The sequence below is a fragment of the Equus przewalskii genome, chromosome 15, assembly GCF_037783145.1.
Source record: "Equus przewalskii isolate Varuska chromosome 15, EquPr2, whole genome shotgun sequence".
NCBI classification, from domain to species: Eukaryota; Metazoa; Chordata; class Mammalia; order Perissodactyla; family Equidae; genus Equus; species Equus przewalskii.
The window spans coordinates 44,256,932-44,269,396 of NC_091845.1; the positions used below are offsets into that span (position 1 = coordinate 44,256,932).

The 12,465-nt window shown below is 37.3% G+C and overlaps 1 protein-coding gene across 6 annotated transcripts in view; it reads left to right on the forward strand.

Moving 5' to 3' along the window:
- The window catches only part of ANO10 (anoctamin 10), a 211,776-nt gene that overhangs the window by 50,796 nt on the left and 148,515 nt on the right, over nucleotides 1-12,465 (forward strand). For all 6 annotated transcript variants that reach the window (XM_070575699.1, XM_070575697.1, XM_070575701.1 and 3 more), the window contains exon 11: nucleotides 5,550-5,678. In XM_070575699.1, coding sequence (XP_070431800.1) covers nucleotides 5,550-5,678 — 129 coding nt within the window. The remainder of the gene's footprint in view (nucleotides 1-5,549; nucleotides 5,679-12,465) is intronic.

The following is a 12,465-nucleotide window of genomic DNA, read 5'->3' on the forward strand; positions in this document are numbered from 1 at the left end:
AAATAGACTGCAATTATATACGTATACACACACACACAGAGTCATGCGTTGCTTAATGATGAGGATATGTTCTGAGAAATGCATTGTTAGATGACTGTCATTGTGGGAACATCATAGCATGTACTTACACACACCTGGATGCTATAGGGTACTACACACTTACGCTATATGGTACTAATCTCATGTGACCACCATCATATATGTGGTCTGTCATTGACCAAAACATCATTATGTGGCACATGATTGTGTGTATATATACACACACACACACATACTATAATATATAAAGTATGAAAATGTGGTATATAATATATGTAATATATATTATGTATAATATATAAAAATGTAATACATAGAGCAACCACTAAAAGGCTATGTAAAAGATACACTCAAAAGCATAGATAAATCAAAATGGAATTCAAAAAAAATTCAAGTAACCCAAGGTATGGCAAAAAAAAGAAAATAGAAAGGGAAAACAGAGGGAACAAACAGGAAAAAAAGAAATGGCAGACTTATGTCCTAACATCAATAACTACATTAGCTGTAAATGGTCTAAAGACACCAATTAAAGACAGAGATTGGCAGAGTGAATTAAAACACATGACCCAACTAGAAGCTATCTACAGTAAACTCAATTCAAACATAAAGATATCAGCATGTTGAATGTAAAAGGATAGAAAAAGATATATATGGAAATATTAACCAGAAGAAAGCAGGAGTGGCTATATTAACATCAAACAAAGTAGACTTCTGAGCAAAGAAAATTACCAGAGCGGAACATTCTATGATGATAAAAGGGTCACATTACCAAGAAGACATAGTAATATTAATGTGTGTGCACCAAACAACAAAGTTTTGAAATATGTGAACCAAAAACTTAGAGAACTGCAAGGAGAAATAGATAAATCCACAGTTATGGTTAGAGGCTTTAACATCCCTTTCTCAAAAATTGACAGAATAACTAGATAGAAAATCAGCAAGGATATAGAAGAACTCAACATCATCAAATAACAGAATCAGATCCATGTTACAGAATGCTCTACTCAACAACAGTAGAACACACATTCTTCTTAAGTGCTTACAGAACATTCAACAAAATGGACCATCTCCTGGGACATAAACTTCAAAAATTTAAAAGAATTGAAATCATACATAGTATCTTCGGTGACCAGAATGGAATCAAACTAGAAGTCAATAACAGAGAGATAACAGGAAGATCTCCAAACACTTGAAAACTGCACAACACATTTCTAAATAATTATGGGTCAAAGAGAAAGTGTCAAGTGAAATCAAAAGGTACATTGAACTGAATGAAAATGAAAATACAGCATATCAAAATTTGTGGGGCACAGTTAAAACAGTGCTGACGGTAATTTGTAGCACTAAATGCATACCCTGGAAAAGAGGAATAATCTCAAATCAGTCTAAGTTTCTACTCAACAAGCTAGAAAAAGAACAAAGTAAACCGCAAAAAAGTAGAGAGAAGGAAATACTAAAGATAAGAGTACAAATCGATGAAATTTAAAACAGAAAAATAATAGAGAAGATCAATGAAACAAAGAGTTGGTGCTTTGAAAAGATCAGTATAATTAACAAACGTCTAGCAAGACTAAAATAGAAAGAAGAGACAAATAACCAATATAAAAATCAAACAGCAGATATCACTATAGGGCCTGCAGACGTCAAAAAGACAGTAAGGGAATATTAGGAATAATCTCACACATATAAACTTGGCAACTTGGATTAAACGGACCAGTTTCTCCCAAAACACAAACTACCACAACTCATCCAATTTGAAATAGATAATTTGAGTAGCCCCATAACTATACGCAAATTGAATCTGTAATTATAATTCCCCCCAAAAATGTCCTGGCTGAAATGGTTTCACTGGCAAATTCTATTTTAAAGAAGAATTAACACCAATTTTACATAATTTCTTTTAGCAAATAGAGGAGGAGGGACTATTTCCTAATTCATTTTCTGAAGCTAATATTAGCGTGATAGCAAAACCAAAGAGAGTACGAAAAAAGAAAACAGTAAACTAATATCCTTTGTAAATAAATACACAAGACACCTTAACAAAATATTAGCAGATAGAATTCAGCAATATATGAAAAGAATTATGCACTGTGATAAGTGGGATTTAGTCCAGGGATGCAAGACTGGCTAAATATTAGAAAGTTAATCAATGTAATCTATCTTAGTCTAAGGAGGAAAAATCAAATGATTATATCAATCAATACGGATAAAGCATTGGACAAAATCCAACACTTATTTATTTTCAGAACTCCCAGAAAAGTAGGAATAGAGGGGTATCACTTCAACTTGATAAGGAACATCTATAATAAAACTAACAACATACTTACTGATGAAAAATTGAATGCTTTCCTTCTAAGATTAGCAATGCAGGATGTCCACTCTCACTACTCTTACTGAATCTAGTACTAGAAGTTCAAACTAGCATAATAAGGCCAGGGACGTCTCCACTCTACTGACTAGATGACCGCAGGTGCATGAGCAAACCCAGTCAAGGTCAGCTGAGACTAGAAGAACTGCCTGGATGAGCACAGCCTAAATTGTCCACCTGCAGAATCCTGAGCTAAATGAATGGTTGTTGTTTTAAGCCACGGAGCTTGGGGTTTTGGTTATGCAGTAATAGCTACTTGATACAGGAAGACTCAATATTCTCAATATACTACTCTTCTTTTAATTTACAAATTTGAGAATTAATTAACCTACAAATTAATTTACAAATGTAGCACTATTCCAACTAAAGTTTTTCTTTTAATTAGATAAACGTATTGTCAAATTCACAGGGAAAAGTAAATGAAATAGAATAGCAGGAAAACTCTAAAGAAGAAGAGTAGAGACACTCCTTACCACATCTTGTCTTATAACTTCAGTTATTAGCATATTACTGGTACGTTAATAGACGATCAGACCCATGGGACGGAACAGCAAGTCCAGAAATTCAGTACATGATGTGGGTGAAATCTCAGTGCAGTGGGGGAAGTGATTGTCCACTAATAGTGTTGGGATAACTAGGTCTCCAAATGGGGGGAAAAGTTTACTCTTTGAAAGTTAAGAGAACAAAAGGCAAGAAACAGAATGGAAGAAAATATTCAGGATGCATATGTTTGCCAGAGGACTTGTATTCAAATTGTATGAAGAACTCCTACAACTCTATATTGAGACAATTAAACCAATAAAAACATGGACAAAAGATGTGAAGAAATACTTCACCAAAGAATACGTGCAAATGGCCAATGAGCTCATGAAAACATTTATAGTTAGTTACCAGGGAAATGCAAATGAAAAGCATGAGATAGACTATGTACCCAAATTAAGAAGATTGATGGTACCAAATGTTGGCATTGATGTGTAGTAATTGGAACTCTCATACATTGCTGGTGAGAATGTATAATGGTACAGGCACTTCGCAAAACTAGATCGCAGTTTGTTAAAAAGTTAAACATATATCTAGCATGCTACCCAGCACTTCACTACTAGATATCCAGGAGAAATGGAAGAATATGTCCATACAAAGAATGCACAGAAAATGTCCATAGTAACTTTATTCACAGTAGTCCAAAACCAGAAATAACTCAATTTGCCATCAATAGGTAAACAGATTTAAAAATTATGGTATATTCATAAAATGGATATATAAAAGGAATATATATCCATTAAAAAGGATATATATCCTTTTTAAGGATAAAAAGGAATAAAAAAGGGAATCAATTACTGATATATATGATATGGATCAATCTCAAAATCGTTATGCTGAGTGAAAGAAGGAGATGCAAAAGAGTTGTGTACTGTATGATTCCAATTATATAGTATTTTGGAAAATGCAAACTAATTTATGGTGACAAAAAAGCAGATCAGTGTTTTCTTGGGGCCAGGTGTAAAGAGAGGGGTGGATTGCAAGACGTCATGAGAAATCTTTTGGGGGAAATGGAGATATTCTGAGTCTTGTTTGTGGTGGTGGTTTCACAGGTGAATACATCTATCAAAAATTAATGAAGCATATACCTTAAATGAATGCAGTTTATTGTGCATAAATTATAACTCTTTATAAGTGATATTTAAAAATCCAAAAGTTTTAGTTACAAATGTATAGAAGTGCGGGAAGCCAGGCACTCTCATATGTTGCTGATCGGAGGGTGAACTCGTCGGCCTCATGGAGTGCAGCTTGGTAATATCTATCCAGATTACGAATGCATGGCACCTTTGACTCAGCTATTCCACTTTCAGGAATTTGTTCTACTTCCACACTTGTTAAATGATGTATTTACAAGGTTACTAGTTGTAGCAATGTTTGTTATAGCAATTAATGCCCACCAATAAGGAAATGGTTAAATAAATTCCGGTACATCCATGCAATGAAATACTTAAGCAGTTAGGATAAAGAATGAGGGAGTCTGACAATGTGTATTATGCTGAAAAGGGAGTAAGACAGGTGTATATATTTGAGTTTGCTTATATTTGCATACAAAATGTCTGGAAAGGTATATAAGAAATTAATAATAGTGATTATCTTGTAGCCAGAACAGGAGCTGGCAAAGAGGAGAAAGGAAGACAAGGAGACTCTTCCTTTATACTTAGAATGTTTGATTTTTGAACTATGTGAATATAATTGTAAAAGATCGATAAATAGAAATTTTAGCTATTTAAGGGAAGATGAACAAAGTCCTGAGTAGGTTTGTTGTAAAGAAAACTATGGAAAAATAATCAGATTACACAAAGGATTCCAAAAATATAAGATAGTAGAAATTCTTCATGGGACAAGATATTTATTAACTTTGGATCCAATCATGTTTTGTTTTGCTTCTTTTAAAATTTTTATTTCCAATAGTAATTTCTTAGAATTAATGGTTAAGTAGTGATCACCAAGTGCTGTACATTAAAAAAAAAAAAAAAAAAAAAGCAATGGTCACATTTCCGCAGTCCATACTCAGTAGACCCTGGATCAGAATCTATTTAGTCACTCTCTGCTCTCTGTGGGGTCTGGCATCTGTGTTTTTCTAAGGTTCTACAGGTGACTGGTAAATGCTGCTAGAAAGGGATCACTGTAACTGGTGCCTCAGGTGTAGCTGAACCAGATGTGGTGTGTCTTCTGTCAAAGTGGAAGGACGGTTTCACAAAATAAATTCTCTTTGAAACCATACCTGTTTTTGAATGCAAAACATTTTCTCTGGTGGCCCTACCTTAGCTTCCTTGTAGGTATAAGTAGAGTGGAGTACCTTGAACAGTGTATTCTGCTAGGATGTCTTCCAAATTCAGGTCCCTGGCTGCCTCCAGTTGGGAAGGTAGGACAATTGCTTTGGGATGTTTAAGCCAAAAGTATCTAAAAACCTTCTAACAGTATGGCTTTTTTAAGCTAAAGAAATCATAGTGTTATAGAGAAAAAGTTTCAAATGTACGTGGAGTATTTAGAAGTAGGGAAAGGGTTTTTCCTTGATTTTAGATAATGTGAAAAGGGATGAGGAAATGTGAGAGTGGTCCTTGCAGTTTTTAATTTCACATTCTTTTTTTTTTTTTCTCAGTTGGCTTTTGAAACAATGAGTGTTATATCTGTGGTCACTAACTGTGCTCTGATTGGAATGTCACCACAAGTGAATGCACTCTTTCCGGAGTCAAAAGTGGACCTCATTTTGATTGTAGTAGCAGCGGAGGTAAGTGAAAATTTAAACCTGTCTTAAGTAGTTTCTACGTCAGATGCTTCTGTTACTCTAAAGCAGTGAGGCCCTGGCTGTCAGTGACTGGCAGTTTAGCAACGTGAGTTTACTGGTAAGAAAGCAAAGCAGTTCAGGTCATGGGAAGACATGAGGATTGAGCCTCTGTGTTGCTGGTTATTGCCCAGGTATGAAAACAGTCATCATGGTGCAAACAGGAAAGTGACTTTTCCAGCCATTGTGCTGACCTGTCCAGTGCTGAGTAGATAAATCCTATTTGAAATAGAATTCTGTACATGTAATATATTTTTTTAGCTTATTCCAGGGATCTGTCATTTTTACTTTCTTAAGCAAGTAAATCCTAAGAAATGCTTTTTGATAATGATCTGTTTGTCTTATTCACAATGTGTGAAGTTCATTGTAAAACTCTAAAACTCCAAAATGTAATGTGTGAGAAGACTCAGAATTTCACATAAAAGTGCAAGTGGACTGTCGTTGTAGTTTGTAGGTTTTCTTTTTGTTTATCATGTTTCTGAATATGGATTACTGTAACATCTTGAAAATTAAGCACTAACCAATTGCAAGTGGAAGAATTTGCAGGAATTTTTTTGTTGCTAGTGATTAGAGTTCATTTTTAGATATTTTAAAAACAGAACAGTTGTGGAAATTTGTTAAAACAGAATTTAGCAGGATCGTAGAGCAGTGATTCACATACCTACGGCCTCAAGACTTAGGGCTGACCAGAGGAAATGAAATTGTCAACTTGTGCATTTCCGCTAGTGGCTAAAAAACATTCTGCTATGCTCTATTTGCTCTTTTAGCATATTTGATAGGAATCTGTGTTCAAAATAGATGCTATATGTAGAATATGCGTTTTGGGGAATGATTTTTAGACAGCAGTGAGTAGGAGGGGAAAGAGAGTGGCTCTGGCAGATAAAAGTAGGTCTGTTTTGAATTTTGTGAGTTGAATAGGATTCTGGAGAGCCATTTGCAAGGCTGATTTATTACCTGTGGAAGTGATAGACCAAAACAGAGGTACCTTAGACAAAGATGGCCAGCTGGCCACTCTCATAGTGCACCTTCTTGATTAGGATATGGCCCTTAACTTTGCAGATCTAGGAAGTTCTCTTTGCCAGTACCCCGAGAGGTAATTAGGCTTTTGGGACTGACTTACACTTAAAACTAATGAGACTCCCAAGGGACTGACCAGAATGCCAAGTAGTTAATTTACCATAAGAAGGTAACTTTTCCAATGACCATAACAGTTTGTGTTAAAGTAAAAGTGGACTTGGTTATTGGAAGATGTCTTGGTAAATTTAGAACCCGAGGAAGAGGAGTGTAATAGTCTTAAAAGACACAGAATACTTGAAAACCATCCCTACCTCCAAACCAAGCAGTGCTCTGTCATGAGCCACATCTTGGTGTCCATCACCAGCTTCTGAGCAATGCTGGATGAGTGCAGCGCTGCCCACTTCTTGATTTTGCCTTCACTTTCTCTAGATTTCTGACTGGCCTGATCTTCCTGTATATTCCCATTGATTAGGCTATTGCTTTCTTTTGTGTTTGGTGATGTCTTAATTAGACATCCACGGCGTGATTCTTCTCGTTTAATTTGGGAGATTTCCTGACCTACAGGACTAACCTGCAGGTGGCGAACCTCAAGGTTGCAGGGTGATTTTGATAGTCTAATACTCATGGATTCACTTAATCTGCAAGTTCTGGGGGTACTTTGTTGTTGCTTCTGAGTTCTGTCTATTATATTTCCTCTTAAGTTTTTTGTCTCTTCACATAGTATTAAAACAACTGTTTTACTGTCATTATCTAAACTGTTTCTGTAGAGCACAACAGAAGTGAGTTTCTATTAAAAATCTTTATGAGGAAAAACCTTGAGTTATCTACAGAAAATTTAAATTATAATTGTGACTTTAATTGTCACTTTCTTACTTGTTACGGCGTACTATACACCTAGGCTATACTGTACTAATCTTATGGGACCACTGTCGTATATGCAGTCTGTCGTCGACTGAAATGTCATCATGTGGCACATGACTATATAAGTCAAAGGAAGTTGGAAAGCTAGAACAGGTGTCTCATACACCCTTCATCCAATTTGCCCTGATGGTTGCATCTTACATAACTGTAGTACAATATAAAAGCCAAGAGGTGGACATTGATACAATATGTGTGTAGTTGTCATTGTATCATATCTATGGATTCATTTAACCACCACTACCATCAAGGTACATCTCCACCGCCACAAAGATCTTTCTCCTGCTACCCACTTAAAATCACATCCATCCCTTCCTCCATCATCCCCAACCACTGGCAACCATGAATCTGTTCTTCGTCTCTCCATCTCTATAATTTTGTCATTTCAAGAATATTATGTAAATGGAATCATATAGTATGAAGCATATTTTTTGTAATTTCTATTATGGATTGAATTGTGCCTCCTCAAAAGGCATGTTGAAGTCCTCGCCCCTAGTACTTCCTAATGTGAGCTTATTTGGAAATGGAATTGTTGCAGATGTAATTATTTAAAATGAGGTCGTACTGGAGTAGAGTAGACTCTTAACCCAGGATGACTGGTGTCCTTCTAAGAAGAGAAGAGACACAGAAACACACGGGAGCGCACCGTGTGATGAGGGAGGGTGGAAGTGAGGTGCTGCAGCTGCAAGCCCAGGAACGCAAGGATTGCCATCAACCGCCCAAACCTAGGAAGCACCAAGGAAGGATTCTTTCTTACAGGTTTCAGTGGGAGGATGGCCTGGCCAGCAACTTGATCTGAGACTTCTAGTCTCCAGACTATGAGACAATGAATTTCTGTTGTTTTAAGCCATCCTGTTCATGACACTTTTTTACGGCAGCCCTAGAAAACGACTGCAGTTTCTGTGTGAAGATATTCCCTTAGCCAATCTTTCAGGGTAGGTCTGCTAGTGACAAATTCTCTTAGCTTTTCTTTATCTGAGAACTTCGTTTTCCCTCTTTCGCTCTTGAAGGAGAGTTGCATTGGATATAGAATTCATAGATGGTTATTTTCTTTTGGTACTTCCTTCTGGTCTCCCTGGTTTTTGATGAGAAAGCTGCTGTCCTTGAAACTGGTGTTCTCCTAGAGGTAAGGTGTCCTTTTTCTCTGGCTGCTTTCAAGAATTTTTTCTTTATCTTTAGATTCCTAAAGTTTAATTATCATGGTCCTTGGTGTGGATTTATTTGGGTTTATTCTTTTCAGGGTGTGCTCAACTTCTTAGATGTGTAGGTTTGTTCTTTCACCAAATTTGGAAAATTTTCAGCTATTCTTTCTTCAAATATTCTCTTTCTTCTTTCTTTCTGTTTTTCTTCTCTCCATCTGGGATTCTGGTGATATGAATGTCAGATGTTTTGTATTTTTGCACAGGTCCCTAAGGCTCTGTTCAGGTTTTTTTCAGTATCTTTGCTCTCTGTTGTTCAGATTGGGTCAATTCTATTGATGTGTCCCCAAGATCATTAATTCTACCCTCTTTCATTTCCACTTTACCATTGAGCGCATCCACTGAGTTTTTAAAAATTTCTATTATTACATTTTCCAGTTCTATAATTTCCATTTGCTTCTTTTTATAACTTATGTTTCTTTGCTGAGATTTTCTGTTTTTCCATTTGTTTCCAGAGGATTTGTAATTGATTGTTGAAGCATTTTTATGATGACTTGTCTTAGTCAGCTCACGCTGCTACAACAAAATTCCATAGACTGGGTGACCTAAACAACACACATTTATCTTTTACAGTTCTAAATTCTGGGAAGTCCAAGATCAAAGTGCTGGTAGATTTGGTTCTTGGTGAGGGTTCCTTTCCTGGCTTGCAGACAGCTGCCTTCTTGCTGTGTGCTCACATGGCAGAGAGAGGAAGCTCTGTCGTCTCTTTTTATAAGGTCACTAATCTCATCATGGGGCTCCACCCTCAGAACCTCATCTAAACCTAATACCATCACAGTGGGGGTTGGGCTTCAACATATGAATTTTGGGGGGACACAGATATTCAGTACATAACATCATTGCTTTAAAATCCTTTTCAGATAATTCCAACATTTGACTTCTTTCAGTGCTGGTGTCTATTGATTATATCTTTTCAGTCAAGTTGAGATTTTCTGGTTCTTGTTATGATGAGCGATTTTTAATTGTAAGTTGGACATGTTGCATATTATGTTATGGGACTCTTGATCTTATCTAAATCTCGTGTTTTAGCAGGCCTCCTCTGACACTGCTCTGGTGTGAGGGTACGGGGTAGGGTGTGTCACCTTGTTAACCTAGTTGTTGGTAGAAGTCCAGGTTCCCAACTTGAATTCTATTGTCACCTGAGGGGGGTCGTAGTTACTGCTGGACAGGGATGAGAGTTCTGCCTCCCCACTAGGCCTCCACTCTTGCTGGGAGGGGTATACATACGTTATTACTGCTTCCCACATGGCCTCCACTGACACTACAGTGGAGGATGACCTCCTTACTGCTGGGTGATGGTGAAAGTCTTGACTCTCCAGTAGTGGAGAGTAGAAAGGGAACCTTGGTACTGCCTGGTAGGGGTGGGAGTCGAGGTTCTCCATGTTGTCTACACTGACATGGTACGGGGGTGCTTCTTACCCTTCAGTCGGAAAAGAAGATTGGGCTCTCTACTTGGCCTTCTTTGGTGGGGTCAGACCCGTTGTTATAGGCTGGCAAGGGTATAAGCCTAGGCTCTCTTCCAGGAATTTGCTGGCCTGGGTAGGGTGGGGCCCCAGTATTTCTGTCGTGTTTGGCTGGAGTAGAGTGGTTAGTGCCTAAAAGTTTTCTGTGTAGCTACACTGCCCCTTTGGCTTCTAGAGCAGGTTTTTCTTGGGGCTTTTTCTTTCGTCTGTGCCTATTGGCATTTCTGGGTTGCCAGCTTTCTCAGCACTTAGTCTGGGATATATGAGGTAAAGAGAAAACTCTGGGAACTCACTGCCATGTTATTCCATAGGTCCTAGGGGTCCCTTGTCAGTCTGCCTTCTTCTTTCTACGTTTCAGGGTCTCCTTATGTTTATTTTATATGTAATGCCCATGGTTTTAGTTGTACTCAGCAGGAGGAGTGGTAGAAAGTGCTTCTATTCCATCTCTCTGGAAGCAGAAGTCTTCACTTTCTCATTAATCTTTTTTTTTCCTTCAGCGTAGGACCTTTGCACATACAAAGTCCTCTCTTTGGGCCTGGCTAACAGATTTTTATTCCTTAAGGCTCAGATATCACTGAGGCTTTCTGATCCCTGCCTGTCAGCTAGATCTCTTCTGTTAATCTCATGAAGCCTAGTATTCTTCTCCTTCATAGCATTTATCCCACTTAGAAGCCTTGAACTTACTTGAGTTACTTGTAGGTTTGTTTATTTAATGTCTGTTTCTTCTCTGCGCTGTCAGCTTCATGCGAGCAGGACGATGTCTACGTTTCTCTCTCAATAAACAAGACTACTCCCTAGAATAGTGACTAAACATAGGAGGCATGCAGTTTAGGGTTTAGATGAGTGTTGAATTAAGAAATTAAGCTGTTAAAAAAGAAAATGGACTTTTCGCTTTTTCTTATTTAAAAAGGAAAAGTGGAAATTATTCCTTTTTGATAAATTCATATTCAGTATTAATTATATGACTGTATTTGTAAGTTTATAACATTTCTAAGTTCTGCTTATAGAACACACAGTGGCAATTGCTCATCCTTTTCATCCTTAATTAAATTACACTCAGTATTTAGAGCTGCTATGTATATGATACTGAATCTGGTGCTAAGGAAAGACAAAGCTGTCTTTTTATTTTTGTCCTCTAGAACTCTGCTTCTTAACGTAGTTCAGAAGATATGCATATTTAACGTGCACACACACACACACACATACACAGAGTTAAATACATCTACTAGAGATGCAACTACACAGTATGAGTGATATGCCAAGTGAACGGTCTCTGGTACTGTTGGAGGAGGAGTTGTCCATGAGTTTCATCCAAAGACAGCAGACCCTTTGCTGTCTTTATCTTCTTCCTTTGGTGAGGTCTGGGGCCTCTGTAGCATATTTTGGGAAGGTCTGGATGTGACTTAATCTCGATTTCCCACGGTAGTTTAAAAGGCAGTTTTTTCCATGCTGGTGGGGACCTCTCACTCTGAATTCTGACTCCATCGTAATCTACTTGTAGGATCTAAGTTAGGAGTACCTGGTAACCTCAAGGGTGGGAGACAGAAGTGCAGCCATGAGCTGATTTAGAGTCAGTCATGACATAGAAGAAAGGTATTTTTCAGCTTAAAATTAATCCACGTAGGCCAAAATGCCAGCAATGTTTTAGGCTGTTTCATTACTTCCTAGACTTATACCTTTAAACAAGAAGCATTTCCTTTGGTTACCAAGGCTAGATCCTTATAAGAGAAGAGTGATTGTTTTGGTGTGTACTTTTATCTTTCATTAGGAGATAACTTTGATGTTATCAATATTTATTAATATGGAGATCATTACAAATATGGAGATCACCCAGAGTAAGTCAAAGGGTGAGGGGATGTGAGGAGATTATAACTAAAAGTGTACTGCTCTTCCAATTGCTTTTTTTTTTTTATTGTGGTAAGGTACCATTTTAACCTCTTTTAAAATTTTTTTAAATGACAGTTTCACTTCTTCTTTTCCAATGTGGATCCCTTTTATTTCTTTTTCTTGCCTGATTGCTCTGGCTAGGACTTCCAATACTATGTTAAATAAGAGTGGTGACAGTGGGCATCCTTGTCTGGTTCCTGTTCTTAGAGGGATAGCTTTCAGTTTTTCTCCATTGAGAATGATGTTAGC